The 21,544-nt window shown below is 33.5% G+C and overlaps 1 protein-coding gene across 1 annotated transcript in view; it reads left to right on the top strand.

Moving 5' to 3' along the window:
• Positions 1 to 21,544, top strand: part of LOC115884119 (nitric oxide synthase, salivary gland) — a gene marked incomplete at its 5' end in the record, with an annotated part of 75,435 nt that overhangs the window by 27,253 nt on the left and 26,638 nt on the right. Inside the window, 2 exons of the mRNA XM_030902612.1 lie at positions 11,680 to 11,753; positions 16,052 to 16,207. Coding sequence (XP_030758472.1) covers positions 11,680 to 11,753; positions 16,052 to 16,207 — 230 coding nt within the window. The remainder of the gene's footprint in view (positions 1 to 11,679; positions 11,754 to 16,051; positions 16,208 to 21,544) is intronic.

The raw sequence follows: 21,544 nt of genomic DNA, 5'->3' as shown, positions 1-21,544 counted from the left end.
TGGAGATTTTCTCGTAATGACCCTCTTCAGGACTACGAATTAATTACTGTCGTTTATGGTTTATCGCCTTCTCCTTTCTTAGCCTTAAGCACACTTCAGCAACTGGTCCTCGATGAAGGAGCAGATTTTCCCTTAGCATCTCATGCAATTTCAAATCATACTTATGTTGATGACGTGGTTACTGGAGCCACCACTTTCAGTGAAGCTCTTGCCCTTAAAAATGAACTAATAGCTTTGTTTTCTAAGGCTGGGTTTGACCTTAGAAAATGGGCAAGTAATGATCCAAATCTATTGAGTGATCTACCTTCTGACTTTTTATCAACTACTCATATAAATTTTGATGATCCCGAATCATCATTAAAAATGTTGGGTCTTCAGTGGAATCCCAAAACGGATAACTTTCATTTTCATTTTAACTCTCTCGACAGACCTTGTACTAAACGAAACATGTTGTCAGAATTAGCTCGTATTTTTGACCCGTTAGGCTTCTTAGCTCCTGTTACCTTTTTCACCAAAACTTTAAGTCAAAAGTTATGGTCGTCCCATATGGATTGGGACCAACAGCCCCCTGACGAAATTACCCGTATTTGGACGCGTTACAAAAATGAAATGCACTTGTTGTCTCAAATTGGCCTTCCTCGGAAGATCTTATTTTCCGAGTGTGAGAGTAGATGTGAGTTGCATGGTTTTTGTGATGCGTCTGAAAAAGGTTACGCCGCAGTTATATATCTTAGAATTTTGAGGAACAAGAAAAAAATAGATGTTCATTTAGTTGCTTCAAAAACTAAAGTTGCGCCTTTAAAGAAGTTAACAATTCCCCGTCTTGAGCTCTGCGTCGCTGTTCTTCTTTCTAAATTACTCGCATATTTAGTACCTATTTTTAAAGCTAAAATATCTTTAGATAAAATTACTACCTGGTCTGACTCTAATATTGTTTTATATTGGCTTCACTCTCCACCTAGTCGTTGGAAAACTTTTGTTGCTACCCGAGTAGCTTATATTCAAGACATGCTCCCACACGCAACTTGGTTACACGTTGAGTCCAAGAACAACCCTGCCGATGTTGCTTCTCGAGGAATATTTCCATCCGAGTTTGTAAATTTTAGTACTTGGTTTCAAGGACCTTCTTTTCTTTATGATCCTGATGCTTTGTTTAGTTCATCCTCCTCATACGATACTCTAAATAGTACTTCCGAAGAAGAAAAACATACTTCTTTTTTCGCCGCTACTTCTGAAGAGAACTTTATTGACCTTCTTTTAGAAAAATACTCTTCTTTCGCTACTCTTCAACATACCGTCGCTTATGTTTTACGCTTCCTTTTTAATATAAAAAATACCCGTCAAAAAAGATCGGGTCCGCTCTTAACTGTTGAATTAAATGAATCATTTACATGCCTTGTAAAAAGGACTCAGTCGATTTGTTTTCAATCGGAATTGATTTCTAAATCTTTTTCTAAACCATTACGTAAACTTAATCCTTCTATGGACGAACAAGGAATTGTTCGTGTAGGTGGTAGATTAAAATATTCAACTCTATCTTATTCTGCAAAATCTCCAATTTTACTAGCTCGCTCTAGTTTACTAACACGCCATTTAATATATTAATACCATCTTAAATACCTTCCTGCAGGATTGCGCACAATATCTCAATCGGTTTGGATTCTTTCTCCTAAACGAGCTATAAATTCAGTAATTCATTCATGTTTAATTTGTTGGCGATCCAATCCGAAGCCTTTCCAACCGCAAATGGGAATTTTACCGCCGTCTCGCGTTTCACAATTAAAAGCTTTCACACACACAGGGGTAGACTTTGCAGGGCCGTTCTTAATTACTATGAATAGATATAGAGGTGCTAAAACAACTAAAGCATATATATGTTTATTGATATGTTTTGCGACTAAAGCTATGCACTTAGAATTAGTTAGTAGCTTGTTCACGGAAGCTTTTTTGGGCGCCCTTCAGATATTCCTATCCCGAAGAGGTCGCTGCACATATATATATATATATATATATATATATATATATATATATATATATATAGTGATTGTGGAACCAATTTTGTTGGTGCTAGCAAAGAAATTAAAACTATGTTTGAATCCGCAGTTGAACATGAAAATATTCAATGGCATTTTAATCCGCCCTCTGCCCCACATTTTGGGGGACTTTGGGAAGCTGGTGTCCATTCAGTAAAAACGTTTAGGTCGAGTAATCGGACAACAAGTCCTGACTTTTGAGGAATTATATACGACCCTGACCTTGATTGAAGCTGTATTAAATTCGCGTCCGCTCAATCCCATCAGTTCGGACGTCGAAGACATTAATGCGCTAACCCCTGGTCATTTTTTAACTTTAGAGCCATTGAACTGTTTATCTACGCCGAACTTTACTGCTGTACCAATTAACCGTCTCTCTCGTTGGCAACTTTTACAACGATTACATCGCGATTTTTGGAACAGGTGGCATAAGGAGTAGTTGCATTCGCTTCAACAACGCCAGAAGTGGCTTAATTCCTCTGACGCTCCTTCTCTAGGAACGTTAGTCATTATAAAAAATGAAAATGCTCCTCCATGCCAATGGACCTTGGGTTGCATAATTTTGTTAAGTGCGGGGACGGATGGTGTGGTGCGGGTTGCACTGGTGAGGACAGCTAAGGGAACTTTGCAGCGTCCTTTAGTTAAATTATGTCCTTTACCCAGCAATTAATTATCGCCATTTATTTATTTTTTTTATATATTATACAAAATTAATTTGATCTATTTTTTTTTCTCTTTTTATTTATCTTTATCTCAATTTTTATTTTTTTTTGCATTTAAAAGTTACGCTTTTAAAACGCATGTTTAGAACATGCCTTTTCGCCGGGCAGAATGTTTAGGAAACTTAAAATATATTTAGTTTTATATTTCTAATTTAAATTTAATATTAATTTATTCTATTATTTATTGTATACGCATATGTGGTACTAGGGAGGTTATTCCAAAGGGCTGAAACACGCCTGCGTCAATTAACCTTGAACCACTATACACTTGATCAAAAGATCCCGCAAGAACCGCATCGAACGAGAGATCGATTCAACGTGCTAACCGCCGGCGCCGCCGCCGCCGCAAATAACTTTATTTTAATTCTTCAAAAGTTCCTACCAATTCGGTACTCGTGCGAGTAGTTATTCCTGATCCAGATACAGGGTGGCCACCCAGGAGAAGACTACAACCCCCCAAGGTAAGCCGACCTTGTACCACGTGTTTTATTTTAGCAGGAATTTTTAGTTTATCGAGTATATTAAAAACAATCAATCATTTCTTTATTTCCTTTCTAAACAAGTATAATAAGTTATATTAGTGTACTTCCAACAATATGAAAAAATATATTTAGGCTTTTAGTCAACAATATGCTATAATACCAGGTGCGTTTCCAAAGTGGCTCACCTCTATAACTTTTTCATTTTTTAAATGAAAAAACGAGATTTGGTTTGTTAGTATATGACATAAATTAGGATTGATTGACGTATTCAATTTTTTTCGGTCACTTCCTGTTTCACCGGAAATCACTACAACTTTTGATTTTTAAATGGCACCGTCGATAATTTTTTACTTTATTCGATAGAAAATGACACTCTGAATAGAATGACATATCATATGTCAACTTTTGACATCTTCGATTAGAAAAAAATCGTATTTTGAATTTCAAACTAGAGTGCCATGGCCCATGGCTGTGTTAAAAACACTAATATTTAATCAAGGAGCCTTGGAAAAATAGATTTGATCATCTAATGTTTTTAGTGCCTTGTCCTGGCCGGTTAAAATATGCTCTGAAGGTGGCTCATTAGCATATTTAGTAAAAGCATTTTTTACGAATAATTTGCTACCACACACTTGATATTTCTAGTCAAATTGTCGTTACGAACCTCATGTTACAATTTCAAATAAACCATATGCGAAAATGTCAAAACTTGAAATGTGATATGTCATTTTTATTCAGAGTTTCATTTTCTATCAAATATAGTAACAAAATACCGAAAGTGCCATTTCAAAATCAAATTGAAGAATGGACGCCTTCTTTAAATTTTAAAAATCAGAAGTTGTAGTCGTTTCCGGTAAAACAGGAAGTGGTAAATAAATATATCAATTAATCCTAATTTCTATCATATACGTAACATACCAAATTCCGTATTTTTATCTAAAGAAATAAAAAAGTTATAGAGGTCAACCGGTCAGCCACTTTTGAGACTCAACCGGTATATTCAAGATTATGATAGTCCGATGTTAATAAAATATGGGTATTATATTCTCGTATAGAATATTTAAATTAGATTGTACAAATATTAATTCTTATTTATTAACATATTTTTATCATTAATACCAGCTGTTTTTAAAATTGGCTCACCTCCATAACTTTTTTATTTTTTCAAACAAAAAAAAACAGATTTGGTATGTTAGTATATTACAGTTGGGGAACCCATGATTATTAACACCAAAATAAAACACTAATTCAATACACCAAAACACTTTACTTTTAAACACTGGACGCGCGTTTCCCTAACAATGTTTTGGTCATCTACTGATGATGAGCCAAACGCGCATAAGCCGTTTCCGCTTGAAAGTTGACATATACGGATATCAAATAAAGTAAAAATATATTGAGGTACCATTTAAAAATCACAAGTTGTAGTCATTTCCGGTGAAACAGGAAGCGACTGAAACTATTTGAGTATATCAATCAATCCTGATTTATGTCATATACATAGATATCGAATCTTGTTTTTTTCGAAAGAGGGCCTTTTTCGAAAAACACCCGGTATGTTAATTTGGAAATTTGATAATATAAAAATATATTTTCTTATAGTTGGTGGTTTTTATGAATGTGAAGCACATAGATTTTTATGTAATATAATTCATAATAAATAATCAGGACAACATAATTTTCATAAAAATAAAAGATGAGAAGCAGCTTATTTAGCGCTATGAAAGGCGCTAAATGCATCAAATTGTTAGAAATTATTTCGTAATTCATAGAGTTTACCAATAAAATAAGCATAACGCTAATATAAAGATACGAAATACGTTAAATTTGTTCCGTTTTCTAAATTAACTTTTGCTATAAAATGTGACCTTACTTTTCTTCCTAATATCCAAAAACCAATTTTTTATAGGGGGTATTCCATTTTAAAAAATACAACTTCGACATATAACATTTTTGTAGAGGTGCAAGTAATTTTAAAATGTAGTCTAAACGAGGGGCAAACCGCTGCCAAAAATAGTGTACCATAAATACCAATTTTGGGAAAAAAGTACCAAAAATACCAAATTATTTCCAAAAAAAATACCAAATTAGAACCAAAAATCCCAAATTAGTACCAAAGTCTGTCTTAAGCAACATGTTTAAAAATTTGTTTGCTGGCATTGATTTTGGACTCGATTCTGGGTTATTTTCATCAGGTTCATTCTCGGGTTCATTTAGACAAACCATCATTGTTCCTTAAGAGCTTTCGATATTTCTCCATTTTCCTTGAGAGTAGAAGTTAATCAGCGAAATAAAGTTGGTTATAAGAGGTTGATTATACTGAAACTTTTCAATTTTTCTTTTATTCCTTTGCGAGCGGCTGTATTTTGTAGACTTCCAAATTGAATTATTGCTTGTTGACGGTAGATTGAAGCGGCAGCTGATAATGGTAGTAAAGGGGTAACATCGGGGAGATAATTATTATTACTTGTGGATGGTATTGGCTAAAGTGGCTGCTGATAAGGGTAGTTCCGAGGCTCGTTTAGTTGGGGGGATAATTACGCAGTCTAGTATTTTTACATTAGGATTTCTTTGGTTACAGGGGGCTTCACATATTAGATTAGGGGGTACAATTTTGCCACATGAGGGTTTGGATGCCTCTGTAATTTCCTCGGTATTTTCCGTAGAAGGCTCGGTAGAAGGCTTTTTTAGAAATGAAGTTATTTTTGGTTGTGCCTCAGAGGTATTTGAAGAATTATTGCTTACCTCTGATTTAACCTCGGATTTAACACTGCGGTTATTACTAATTTTTGGTATAAATAATTTATTTGTTATATCAAAATGCTTTATCAAGTGTGTTTGAAAATTTGAGCTTACCCAGCGTGCCTTTGTAACTCTTGTTTTTGTGGTTCTTGTAAAAGGATATTTTATTTGTAAAGTTACTTGCTTTTTACAAAAGCAGGTTATTAAAGCAGGGGATGGCAACGTTGTGGCATTGGTGTTTAGTTGGTTATTTTGTTTATCTCCTGAAAATTTGAAGTTTCGTAGCCTTATCCGTGATTTAAATTGTTGAAATTTTGTCGAGGTAACTGGCAGAAACCACACCCGTATGTAGGTGAGTTTTTTTGAAACACATTTAATTCACTAGCATGCAATATTCACGAAAAACTAATATATGGTCCACCTGTATTGAACTTTGAACCTTTGATAGTACGGTTGATCAGTGAAGATATCTGCAACGTTGCCGTTGTTAATTATTTTTCTGGAAGTTTAAAGTAATAATATACGAACTATTGAAAATGGTTAATAAAATATGTAAGAAATGTCTAAAGAGTATTGGCAAAAAGATTAAATTACAATGCGGTCGCTGTGAATGTTACTTTCACTTGGGCTGCGGGGGAGTATCAGAACTAGACGCGAGACTGATGCAAACTAATTCAACCCCTTGGACATGTGAGAATTACCTAAGCCGAAGAAGCTCTATTTATCAAGAATCGCAACGTCTGACTCGGAGTGGAAGCAGCGGGAACGGTGGAGATATTTATGAATCCGGTGAACGGTAGAGATATTTATGAGCGCAGCTCGCCGATAAGCGACTTCAAGCTTATCGGCGAGCTGCGCACTGAGCTGAGGGAAATTAAAACATCGATGGATTTCTTAAACGAAAAATACGAGGAAGAAAGAAACCGTAATCAGATTATATCCGAAATGTTCTCAGAAATTTCAAAAGACAATCAAGTGTTGAAGGCTAAAGTGCTGAAACTGGAAAATGCTCTTAGTAAACAGTACGCAAATAATATTAAAACAATTTATCCATTTTCTGGTCACCATCTGGTAACGTAAAAGATAAGAAATCTGCGTGGAATTAATAAAACTTTCACTTCATTAAGTGTGCCAGTGAAAGAAGAAAATCTCGAAAGTGTTAGGCTTTATGATACTCCAAATGGTCCTAAGGTTAGTGTCACCCTGGTGAATGCGGATTTGAAGAATAACATTTTAAAAGCACGTGCAGAGCGAGGAAGAATCTCACACAGAAAACTTGGCTTGGGCGAATCCGACCAACCCATTTTCATCGACGAGGAATTAACTAGGGAAATATATCATCTATTCAAAAAGGCAAAAGAACTTAAAACTCGTGGATATAAATATGTATGGCATCGCAATTGTAAAGTGATGGTGCGAAGAAGAGACGATGATGAAGTCATTGTTATAAAAAATGAGACCATGTTGAACGATCTGTGTAATTCTTTGGAAAATTTGTAATCGGTTGGGCTTGCATATGTATGTATACATATTTTTTATTTTTAGTTGTTTACGTTTTCTATATTTGTTTTCTATATTTGTTTTTCATTACACTACTTTATTTTTGTTGTTATTTTTTATTATTCACAATGGCTACTGCAAATATTTCAACAAAAGAATCTTAAATTTGGGTCATGTAAATATTCGCTCACTGTTGCCTAGTCTAGATAGCGTGAGTGATTCTGTTCATAGGTTGGAGTTGGACATATTGGGAGTTTCGGAGACCTGGCTTTCAGAGAGAATTTCTGGTAATAGCATAGAAATAGACAGGATACAATTTTTTTTAGAAATGATCAAGAAACTCGAGGGGGTGGAGTTGGTATTTATATTAAGAATAATATAGTGAGCAGAACAATAGATATTGAGAATTCAGAAAGCATTGAACAGTTGGTTAGTAATAAATAATAATATTAGAGATAGAGTTTAGGTGTATTTTACAGGCCACCTAGAAGTAATTTAGTTGACTCATTGCAGCATATTGAGACTGCATTGGCAACAATTATTCCTATGTCCGATGAAATTTTTATTTTGGGCGATATGTGAATCTTTTAAACTATAATAATGCTACAATTTCGATTAACGATTTTCTCACATCTTTCTCACTTAAACAATTAACCGCAGAACCCACACGAATTGTAAATAATCAGAATAGTCTTATTGATTATATTATTACATCTAATGACAGATTAATTGTTGGAAAGGTATTACATCATGATATGCATGAAGAGACCGATCATCAGCTCACTTTCTGCACTTTGAATTGTATTGCTCCTCGAGAAGCGCCTAAAATTATTAAATACAGGAACTTTAAATATTTTGATACTGAAATGTTCCACGCGGATCTTATAAACCCTTATTGGTATGATGTTCTTGAGGAACCGAATGTGGAAAATAAAGTAATGCTGCTTACTGATAAAGTAAGACAATTGTTTGACCGCCATGCGCCGCTGTGCACTGTACGGATTACCAAGCAAAAGGCTTCATGGTTTACTGATGTCTTAAGGATTATGAAGAAAGAACGTAATAAAAAAAACTGATGTCTAAGTACAAAAAAACAAGAAAGGAATGTGACTGGGCCGCTTATAAAAATATGAGAAATATTTTCACCCAAGCCGTTCGAAATGAGAAAAGGTCGTACCTGGAGTATATTTGTAAGTCGACTGATAGAAGAGTTCTGTGGAAAAGTCTGAACGGTATGAATATTTACCGTAAGGCTAAAACCAACAGAACTCTTCCCAAGCATCTATGTAATCCAAATTCTATTAATAACTTCTTTCTGGACTCCATTAATAAGCTAGCACTGACTGTCGATTCTGACATAGTAAAAAAATACGAAAATGGCCGGGGCTCGAATCATGTTTTTCAATTTAGAACTATACTGGAAGTTGATGTGTTGAATGCTATATCTAATTTAAAATCAAATTCTTGTGTCTTTGATGGGTTATCCCTACAAATGATTAAGTTATGCTCTCCAGTGATTATTCCTTTTCTGGCCCATATATTTAATGGTCTTAGTATAACTTCCCGAGTTTATCCGACTCAATGGAAGGTAGCTACTGTAACGCCTATTCCTAAAATAAATAATGCAGTGGTTTTTCAGATTTAAGACCCATAAGCCTTTTACCTACCTTGTCAAAGATATTTGAAAAGACGATATACATACAACTTGTTAGTTATCTGAACGATTCGAACCTTATACCGCCCACTCAGTCAGGCTTTCGAAAGGGATATAGCGCAGCTTCTGTGTTATTAAGTGTGCTTGACGCCATTATTTTAGCTGATGAAGGTCGAACTTCTGCTTTGATAATGCTGAATTATAGTAAGGCATTTGACACGTTGGACCACATGTTGCTTTGTGCTAAACTTAAGTATTACGGGTTCTCTGTGGCTGCTGTTAATTTCTTTCACAGCTATCTAGTTGATAGGTCCCAGTTTGTTTCGATTAATGGTAATCAATCGGAGGCAAAATTTACTACTAAGGGCGTTCCTCAGGGATCCATTCTCGGTCCGTTACTTTTTATTATATACACCATGGACATGGCAGTGGACGATAACCACTGCAAAATGCATAGATATGCCGACGATACCCAATTACATTTAAGTTTTAGAAAATCAGAAGCATACGAAGCCCAGAACAAAGTTGAACAGTGTTGAAAAAAATATACACTTATTCCAGCAAGAACGGGTTAAAACTAAATCCGACAAAGTCAGTAATCATTTACTTCGGACCAAATAATGACACAGGCAGCCCCGTAACAGAAATAAATGTCTGATTCAGTATCTCCGTAGCAAAGGAATCAAAATATTTAGGACTTATATTTGACTCACAGTTGAGGTTTATATCTCAAGTGAGTAAAGTGGTCAGGGCATCATTCATCTCCTTAGGAAACCTATACAAAAACAAAAGATTTTCTAAACTATAAATTAAAAAACAAATTATGTGAGGCTCTTGTATTATCACAGTCCAATTATTGTAATTTTGTTTTCAGACTGGCCTTGTCTCGATCAAAAATCTAAGAGACAGTTACTGAAAGTACAGAATTGTATTCGCTTAATATACGGATTAAGATCGAGGGACCATGTTACATATAAACTAGATATGTTGAATTGGCTAAATATTGAAGAGAGACAAAAGTTACATTTTGCATGTTTTTTACACAGAATTTTGCGGAATGGTTTTCCTGAGTATTTAACTAATAAACTTAAATTTCGATACTCTAACTATGCTATAAGGCAGTCTAATAATATGGAAATTCCCAAACATCGCACGGCTCTATATCAGCGTTCTTTCTCCTACCTGGCATCCAAGATGTACAATTCCAACTTGAATCCTCACTCATGAGTTTAAAGAACGTTCACTTTTCAAAACAAGGTAAAAACTTATATGTTGAGCGGATATAGAAATTTACAATAATTTGATTTATTAATTTTGTATCCTTTACGGACCAATTTTCATTTTTACTGTTTTTTGCTTTAACTTATTTTCTTTATCTAAAGTATATTATTTAATTTTCCATTTTCTTACTAATTCTTTTTTCTTTGAATGTTATTTTTTAAGAATGTATATTATTTACTTTTATTATATGCTCGGTTAACTTAACAGCTCCTGCTGAATTTCGCCAGTAAAAAATAAAGACATTATTTATTTATTTATTTTATTTATTTATTTTGCATAAAGTCAGTCAATCGAGAATTTTCAAGTTTTGGTAGAATTTGGAGTAAAATTGATGTGCTAAAATAATGTTATTAAACGAACTATTGCGGTTTAGAGTGCTCCAGATTTCATCACCAATTTTTGACTTTAACCATTGCTTTAGTATTTTAGAAACTATATTATTTTCTTGGGTATAATCAGTTTCCAAAACATGTAGAGTGGTATCTTCTGGAAGACTTCCAGAACTAAAAGTTTGTCAAAAGCTTGCCCCCAGATTGCAGATATTTTCAGTATTAGCTTTAGATTTACTTGGGGCTAGAAATATAGGTATTTTTCAGTATTAGCTTTAGATGCACCGTCTAGAAATGATGCAATCAGGTTCCCGGTCGTCGTGGCCCCGTGCGTCTAATCCAGCGTTCCCAGATGTCCAACAAAATACCTGTTTAATACCAAATAAAACCAGTTTATTTCCAAATAATACCAGTTTATTACCGAATAATACCAAATTAGTACCAAAAATACCAAATTAGTACCAAAAATACTAATAATAAGTACCAAAAAAATACCAGTATTACCAAGTGCTTGTACAATAAATACCACCAGCGGTTTGCCCCTCGAGTCTAAATAAACATATGTACCTAGATTATTTCAAAATATTCATTCCAAACCAAACCATTTTCCTTGGAGAGTTCGTGCCGCGCCGTGTAATTATTTAGCTGAATAGCACCCATCAGCATTATAGTAGCTTTAAAGATTCAGACTCCTCTTTGATTGATGATTTTTGTTTGTTGTTGTTAATCTTTTGCTATATCAATATAGTGATTAATTTTAAATTCTTAATTTAGAATTTTAATTTTCAAAGAATTCCCATACAGAAAATAGGACAGTAGAATAGAAGGCGGGATTCTGTGACACGCGATGGCCTATACAACCACATGTTATCACCAATGACCTTGTCACAAGTCCTTTAGTCAAATACTTTTTATTATATTTATTTTATGTTTCAGGAATTTGCCAACAACTTGTATACTCTAAAGATAAGTGAGAACGGAGTAACCAACGGAGATCCGGAAAGGCTGAGGTAATTATTATTGCACGTTTCATCAATATACGCGGCTATCTTAAGTTAAAAATCTAAAAGGATTTTGGACCATTGTCTTTATATATTTTACTTACACAACGTTTTGGTCAGAAATATTACTGACCGTTATCAATTGTGAACTAAGTTTCATACTTGATAACGGCCGTGTTCTTCTTATTCTTCCTCTTCTTCTACTTATTTTAGATCTCTTAATCTGTTAGTTTTAAGGATATCTTTGTATGAGTTCTTGAGAGGTAGACTACCAACCGTCTTTCCATTTTTTTAGAGGTCTTCCAGGCTTCCAGTGTTTCTTACCCACCGCTTTCCCTTTCAGAGCCTGGGGGTGGTAGCCTATTTTCATCCTTGCGTTTTACGTGTGCGAATCATTGCCTTTTTCTTTGTCTACCCCATCTTATTTCGTCCTGTATTCCACATTGTTGTCTGATATCTGTGTTTTTAATTATGTCTCTTCTAATCTTCCCCATTATGGTTCTTATAGGTTCTTCATTTCAGCAATTCTTAACATGTTTTTGGTTTTGGTTGTTTTCTCTTAGATTTCTATGCCATATGTCATTACTGGTCTGATGCAGATGTTTCCGCATGAAGAGGTTTGTCCATATTATTTGCCTCAGGCATCCTGACATGGCCGATGCTCTGTTTTTTGGCTTTTCAAATGCTTCTCTGGATCGTGGCAGTACGACATATCCTAATTGTACCTTAGCCTTTTGTACTTGACAACACCACCATTGACGTCGTAAAATCTGTAAAATTCTTAGGGCCTGTTGTGGACAATTCTCTGAAATGGGACATACATATCGAAGCTTTGTCGAAAAAATTGAGCTCTGCTTGTTTTGCATTAAGGTCTGTTTCTAAGGAGCTTAACTTGTCAGTGGCTAGAACTGTTTATTATGCACTTTTTGAGTTGCACCTCAGGTATGCCCTTCCATTCTGGGGTACGTGTTGTGCGACTCAGATTTGACCACATTTTCAAGCTCCAGAAGAGAGCTGTTCGATATCCACTGGGACTAAACAGCAGAACTCATTGCCGGGACTTTTTAAAGAATTAAAAATATTGACTCTTCCTTCCTTATTTATATTTGAACCAGTTTGCCTAATACGTAAACATGTATCAGCTTCTCAGAAAGGCCATCTCACTTATTCACTCCAGGAACGCGGAGCAAGATCTTTCTCTACCTACCCCACGCTCAGAGTTAGTTAAAAAGAAGTTCAATATTATACAACTCGAAAAAAAATGCACAATCACCTGCCATTTGAAATCAAATCCATATCATTTTTTTCATTTTGCAAAGCACTGAACTCTTATTTACTAGACAAGGCTTTCTACGTCGTAAATGAATTATATTTTGAAAACCGAATTTGATCTTGTAAACACTGGTCTAATGTTTGCTATTGCTATATTTACTAATGACATCGAAATAAATTTATTTAGAGGCCATTGCTATTTTACTATAAACTAACTAAATATTTTTGAATATTATCTTTATTTCTTTGTTCTTTGACATTGTAAACATTTATAAATGTTTATTTTAAAGAATAAGACTGACAATATTATTTGTATAATGTTTTGTATTATCTTTTGTTTGTTTGTTTATGAACTTTGTTTTTTTACTTTGTTTGTTACTTTACCTTTGTCTACAAATTGAAAAAAATTTTGACAATAAAGGCATATTTTTATTTATTTATTTTAATTCTAGATACTGGGATATTTGCCCAATAATTTTGTTTTCAACTATCAATTTGCATCTTACCGAGTCTTTGAAGAAAGTTAAGCATTAAGTTTTTTTTTCTGCTGAGATAATCATGTTTAATTCTCGGCTGACTTGGTAGAATTCCTCAGTCTCCGCGATAATGGCTGCATCATCAGCGTAGCACATCATGCTAACTCTGTTGTGACCCATTTGATAACCTTTATTCATAGAGATCACCTTTTCTATGATGATACCCATTAAAAGGTTGAATAAGAAGGGGCTAAGGCTAGTGTTGCACAAGAGTCTTGAAAAAGTCTTGCAAGACCAAGACTCTTGCAAGAAATTCAAGACAAGACTTTAATATGCAATAAATTTCAAGAGTCTTGCAAGATTTCTTGAATTCAAGATTTCTTGAAAGTTAGAAATGATACATTTTTTTAAATGATAATTAGGTCTATGCGCAACTTATGCCGGGTTTATACAACATTTACATAATCGTAATCACAAACATAGTCATAATCATAAAAGTTAAACTATCCACTTCTTATAAACCTGTTGACATCACCTGACACTCAACGCGATACCGGCAACACTACCCCTCCTTCAGAGTCGTATTTACGAGTCGGGTAACGCATTTCGTGTCAGGTAAAAGTATTATTCGGTAATCCCGAAACACCATCTTGTGGTATTACATTCGATAATTAAGACTGTGATTATGATTACGACTTATGCAAATGTTGTATAAATCCGGCATTAATATTGACCACAGTGTTCATTTTTTTCTATCATAGCCAGTGTTTACGAGTTGAGAATGAAATAAAATAAAGTCGAAGCAACAAACCGTATATTGGTAATTGGTATTATACACAAAATTATATTGGTATAATGGTATTATAAAAAAACTGTAATAAAGAATGTAAAATTTTTCAAGACAAGAAATTTCAAGAATCTTGCAAGACAAGACAAGACTTTGCCATTCAAGAAATCTGCAAGACAAGACTTTGGATTTCAATTGACAATTTCTTGTCTTGAATTTCAAAACAAGATAAGAAATTGATTTTCAAGACAAGAATTCTTGTCTTGTGCAACACTAGCTAAGGTTATCTTCCTCTCTATAATGCTTCCTGGTGTTGGTGCGTCTCGTATTAGGCGATTCCCTTCTTTTACTCGAGTTGTGTTATAGATATCAAACAAAGCGTTCTGATGATTCTCACAATATTATCAGGCACTTCTCACAATATTTTCCGAAAAGTTGTGTAAGTAAAATATAGAAAGACAATGGAAATCCGAAATTGTCTTAGTTTCATTACTGAATCACCTTGTCCACCACACTCAAAGAAATATTGCATTGTAATTGTAAAAGATGTTAAGTCAGATTGTTATATTTATGTAAAAAATGGGTTCATTTCCTCAATTGTCGAAAAAAAAAGAGTGAAAAATCATTGTTACGTTAATAATATTTAAAAGTTTTATTTATGTAAGGTGATTGCCACTAACAAAGTCAGTTAAAGTGCAACAAATCAGTAATATAATATACCGGGTGCGTCTCAAAAGTGGCTCACCCCTATAATTTTTTAATTTTTTCAGGTAAAAAAAACGAGATTTGGTATGTTAGTATGTTACATAAATTAGGATTGATTGACGTATTCAATTGTTTTTGGTCACTTCCTGTTTCAACGGAAATGACTACAACTTTTGATTTTTAAATGGCACCCTCAGTATTTTATCACTCAGAATAAAATTATATATCATATGTCAACTTTTCACATTTTCGCAAATAGTTTATTTGAAATTGTAACATGCGGTTCATAAGCACAATTGCACTCGAAATACCAAGTGTGTGGTACCAAATTACTCGTAAAAAAATGCTTTTTCAAAATATGCTAATGAGCTACTCTTGTTCCATTTGAAAAAAATGAGATATGATTAAAAATACGATTTAGACATCTTTTAACCGGCCAGGACAAGAAAAACATTAGATAGAGAATTATGCAAATCTATTTTTACAAGGCTCCTTTATTAAAAATTAGTGTTTTTTAACCGTTTACACAGCCACGACACTAAGATTTAAAATACGATTTTGTCAGCGAAAATGTCAAAAGTTGGGATGTGGTATTCATTCTATTGAGTTGTAGTAATTTCCGATGAAACAGGCAGTGACTAAAAACAATTAAATACGTCAATCAATCCTAATAAATTAACGAAAAAATTGACATAAATATCATATACTAACAGACCAAATCTCGTTTTTTATCTAAAAAAATAAAAAAGTTATGGGGGTGAGCTACTTTCGAGAAGCAGCCGGTATGTCAGTAGTATCTTACTTTTAAGAAATACAGTAATATTTAAATCAGAAAAAAATTGTGTATGAAAATTGTCATGTATTGTGGCATCATTATTTCGAACATGTTGAACATTTTCCATTTTTTTTATAAATATGTACATATAAACATTTCTTACCGTCAAATTTATTTCACCTGTTTATTTCAGTAACTGTAACTAAATATTATTGGTTTAGTATTACCCATGTATAAAAAATATTATTGTTTTTACTAATATTGCATGTTGCTAACTAATGTGATTTAATAGCATGGCTACGTCAAAGTCCTTTATTAAAGCGAATAGTCAAAGTGAACTTGGTTCAGTGAAACGACGGTTAGATCGTCTAGACTCCCTACGTGGTGGTTCATCTTCCATTAGCGAACCACTTCTAGAAGATACGTTTGGACCGTTAAGTAATGTCAGGTAACAAATCAAAATAAATAATATTGCAGCAACCTTATTGCTTTAGATATAATTACCAACGTAGGATACTGAAAGTGATAACTGAAAACCAGTGTTTCGCCTTTAGTTATCACTATTAACGGGCTATGTTGGAAATTGTTTCTCCTTTTTATCTGCCGTGTCCCTGCCACATCGAGTACAGCCGGAAGCCGGACAGCTTATTCGTGACGTCATCAACTGGAGGCCTAAACTTTGATTGCATTTGATACTCTCTATATAATACGTATATAATGGCTTTAAACTTTATTGCACCGAATTTTTAATAAATAATTAAACATATATAAAATAAAAAAAATCAGACTGATATCCCATCTCGCATTATCCATCGTTATTGTATTTATTTATGCTGTAAGAGTGTTTAACTTTCTTTTATTTCCATTTCCAAGTCTATAATTTACCACAGTAGTTTTTCAGACGTGCCCGGTGGCGTAGAGGTACAGGCTCTCGTCTACCAATCTCAAGGTGTGGGTTCGAATCCTACACTCGGCATTTATCAGCCGACTATTTTTATTAAAATAAAAATAGTTTGGGTACCTAGGTCGACTCAGCCTTAAATGAGTACTTGGGATTCACAATCCTGAGTTAATAATAGGCGGTTGAAGCGTAGCGCTAGCCACATTACCTTCCTTGTATACCGAACGACTCTAGCATGGCAAGCTGTACCTTGCTACTCCCAAGGCGTTAAACGCTATATACGGGAGCTATTATTATTATTATTAATCAATTAATTTAATAAAATAGTTTTTATTGTGAATTCTGAAAAACTCCTCATGACTTTGCAAAACTTTGTTAAATATTTATTCAAATAAAACTATATTAGTTATTTCGTCTTTTGGAAACCTAAGACTGCCTCTAGTAAGGTATTTTTATAATTGAATTTTGTTCAATATCAATGTTGTCTGAAAATGTTAAATTATTCTTACATGTATCGCATTTAATGTTCTTTAAGACAATATAACAGCAACATCCTCCTTAATAAGCACTAAATAACAACAGGCATTTTTTCCTTCACACTTTCGATATCTTGTTCAGAAATAGTAATGTCGATATTAAACCAATCTGATTCGATGGTACTTGTATCGCGTGGTATTTCTGTCTATATTTTTCAAACCTACTTTCAAGAGGATCAGTTTGAAACTTCTCTAGTAAAACATACCTCATATTTAACTCATTAAAACAATATTTTAATACTTCAAGCTCAACTTTTTACTCAACTCAAGTTAATAACTTTAATTGATCACAAATAAAAGTTAGAAATTTATTATTTTCATTACATTTTAAAGAATTTAGTAAATAACAAGCAAGACTCAATAATGTGTTCAGTATTATCAAGTATATTCAACCTAATTTTCATCTTCAGTATCTCCTAAAAGTAGTAAATCGTTCAAATGTTGTATGTTGTTTAAAGAAAATGGAGTTTTTAGATCATTTACCTGGAGTGTAATATTTTGGCCTCCCTATATAAATGTCCTCCATATTTAATAAACAAAAAACGGATTTTTCATCAGTACATGTACATAAATCTTACCAAAGTACACTTTCCTTATCAAAGTGCCGATCAGACACCTTGCTCTATTTTGTCACCACAAATTCATCACGATGAATAGCCTGGAGCCACTTTTTCTAAAAATCTTTATCATTAGAAAAGCAAAAAACGTGGTTTTTGAGGTTAGGCCGTAATTTACAGCGCGGCACGAAACACCTGTGAGGCATTATACCTTTTAAATTGTATAATTGCACACAGTTATAATCACTTTATAGTTTAAACAGCTTTTTAAGCTCTTTTTACAGATTTATAACTTTTTTCACTATTGTCATCTTAAAGTATCCCTTTATTAAATTTGATTGATAAAAAGTGAGAGGCAAACATTTATTGACTGGTATGATTTTTTCCGTATACTATTAAATCTATTTTTATATACTTACTATAATATTTTTAAAAACTCGGATAAAAACATTTTAAAACTTCGAAATATAATAGCTGAGTGAGAAAAGATCCACAATTTGATCTTTTATCTGGTAATTATCAACACTGCTAACTAGAGTTACGCCTCTAGTTTATGACGTCACGAAATTTTTACGTCACAGCAGGATGGCCTTGTAATTTCGCCGATGCCGGTACAGCCGTACAATCCTTTTCTTGAAGCAACTTACAGCACTTCCCTCCTGTAACTTTCTTTTTGATAAAGCACGAATCATAATTTTTAGTTATCAAGATTTCGATAGTCACTGTGATGGACTACGTATTTCCAATGAGACACATCTCCATGAAAGTATTTCTGGCAGCGCCCATGGCAGTTTATAAGTTATTTATTACAGCCGAATCTCAGTCCTTACCGTGCATTCAGTACAAACTTACTAACTCACCTATTATGCATGAATATAAAATGTGCTTGAATTTGTCAAATTAAAAGTAAAAATAATTACAGATCCCATGAGGTTTTTTCTTAGAAAATGGTTGTCCTAATTACGCACGTCTACGTACAAGTCCAAACTATTTATGTTTTTTATAATTAAACTAATTGCACGGTAAGTGTTTGTTGAAATCTAATGCCGGCGCGAAAATGAATATTCTAGTATCTTCGTTAGACCAATAACTTTAGACGAAACTCGACCAAAGATTGAGCAATAGAGAGTTCAAGCTTTTCACCACAGTTTGTTCGAAAAAAAATTACGGTCCTGTCCATAAATTCGTTGTGCGAGAAAGTGTCTGCCATCTTAAGTTTTTTTTTTGGTGTCTCTACAATATTTATATAAACAGTTATGTAACGAAAGAATCTTTATTAGCTTTAAGTATCAAGGAGTATAATAAATTAAAATATAGATATAAGCTCAGTGACCCAATTAATGCTAGGTTCTTAATTACGGCATCCTCCATTTTTGGCGATTCCAGTAAAATTGTACAAATCAGTATATTAGAGGTGGACAAAGATTGAACGAGCCGTTCATTTGAACGAGTAATAAAAATGAATCGTGTAATTCGATTCACTGCTTCGAATACGGTTTGTTCAATTGAATCGTGACCGGCACGGATCCATAAGATTTGAGCGATAAGCCGTAAAAAAGAATCGTAAGAATTGAATCGGATCACAATGCGATCGTTTGTTCAAAGAGTCGTGAAAATTGATTCATTGCTTACAATACGGTACGTTCACTTGAATCTTGGCCAGCACGGATCCAAGATTTGAACGATGAGCCGTAAAAAAGAATCGTGAGAATTGAATCGGATCACAATAAGATGTTTCGTTTCTACGGCGCGACGGTGATGTATAGGCATAGAGTCAGGCACTAATATTTAGACTTGAACAAAAGCCCTAAACAAACATCATGGACATAAAATAAAAACGATATGAATGTTATTTACAAGAAAAAAAACTTATTTAGACTACGGTATCACTTATTTAGACTACGGTATCACTTATTTAGACTACGGTATTAGTACGGTATCTGTAAAGTATTTAACTTTTACGTTAATATTTTTGTTAAAATAATATTACCGACTATAAACCATTAAATGTCGGACTAAAAGACGAAATGGTGTTTTTATGCAACTCCAAATAAATATTGTTGGCCTCTGCTCAATATGATAAAAAAACGGCGTCAGCGATGGTTATAAAATGAAAAGCGCTGTCATTTTATATGTAAAATTATATGGGCAATGTTATCGATGTTCATTTGCAAGTCAACTGGATGCCATTTTTTTTTCGATCATGCGGTATTGTATACCATTTATTTATTATTATATGATTATTAAATCGGAATTAAAATATGGATCTAAAAATATTAAATTGGTATTAAGATGTCATTAATAAATAGTATAATATATGAATTGGATTGATAATTTAATATTATTTGTAAACTAATCAATCCGATTACGCTAGTGTCATAAAATGTTAAAAAACAAATGAAAGAACTGTATATTTCTTTTTCTGGTACCTTAAATAATTGTCCGGTCAAATTATCGCCGGTAGTGCCAGTTACGATTCTTCTCTTTATGAAACGTAAATTGTGCATGTGGTTCGTTCAAATGAGCGAATCGTAGGAGCAGATTCAATATGAGAAATTAAATCGTGTGATTCGATTCACTAAAATGTATCGTAATGCCCATCACTACAGTATATCACAATTTTGTAGAATCATATCAGAGAAAACAACCAGATATAAATCTTTTCTTTTCACTCAACAGATATGCCTACGTTTGTTGCATTATTTTGCTGGTAAAAATAACGTAAAAAGTGCGGTTTGCAATGTAAGATTGTTTCTATCTAATAACATTTAAAATTCGGTTTAGTGACATGAAGATACCCTCTGGTTAGTTCGCAATGAGGTTCCCAACATTACTGTATAATAGTTTTAATAAAAACAGGGGAAACTTATTCCCAATCAATAACAGATCTTTTTAAATAATATGCACCTAATAACGCCAGTGGAAAAAATACTAGAGTTGTTAGGAACTCTACAGAATTAAACGAAAAGAAAAATGCCTCGTCATGCGTCTCTGTGTTGTATGCAATTGTTACATCCAGGAGGAACGTGTAGGACTATCTAAAAGGAATAACTTTTCATTTGTTTGTTTTGAATATGATTCTTAGTTTACTAGCTCGTGTTATTGAATTTTTGTGATGAGTAGGTAATATGCCCTTTTTTATTCTGAAATTTAAGAAAAATAAAACTTTTATAGCCTTGTGGTGTGTTTTTGTCATAGAAATCATAACTGGCGTTATTTGGGAAAAGGTGTTCTTAGAAGTGCCAATTTCAACCGAATATATATTTTTTCACCAATTTAAATTCTTAGAGAAAAAAACAAACCAAAATTAACTAACCGTTTTATCTTCCAATATTTACCGGATACCTAGAGAAAATAATTACAAAAATTGAAACTATTTTGAAGAATATTTAAGAGACTACGACAGAAGAAATCAAATATCAAAACACTTTCCTTCGGTAACTTCTTCTGCAATACTCTGTAGAATTTAAAAAAAATTCTGTCAATTAACCTACATATTCTCACAATCTACTCGGAGCCTCCGTTTCGTATTAGAGGACTGTTACGATAATTGTGGTCATAAGTATATTTTAATATAATAACTTAGGATATTATCGTCGTAATAACTATGTTTTATATACAAAAGCTGTACAGTATTCAATATTCTCTAAATTTCCCAATTTCCCTTTTTTATGAAAACTCAAACAGTGTACACAAATTGCTAAAAAGCATAACATCTAAGATCGTGGGCACTTCCCGTAACAAATTTGTGGGTAAAACTTGCAACCTCTAATTTATTGTTGAAAAAATCT

The sequence above is a fragment of the Sitophilus oryzae genome, unplaced genomic scaffold (genome assembly GCF_002938485.1).
Source record: "Sitophilus oryzae breed Bouriz unplaced genomic scaffold, Soryzae_2.0 scaffold_2015_pilon_pilon, whole genome shotgun sequence".
In the NCBI taxonomy this organism is placed as follows: Eukaryota; Metazoa; Arthropoda; class Insecta; order Coleoptera; family Curculionidae; genus Sitophilus; species Sitophilus oryzae.
This window is presented reverse-complemented; position numbering and strand designations above follow the sequence as displayed.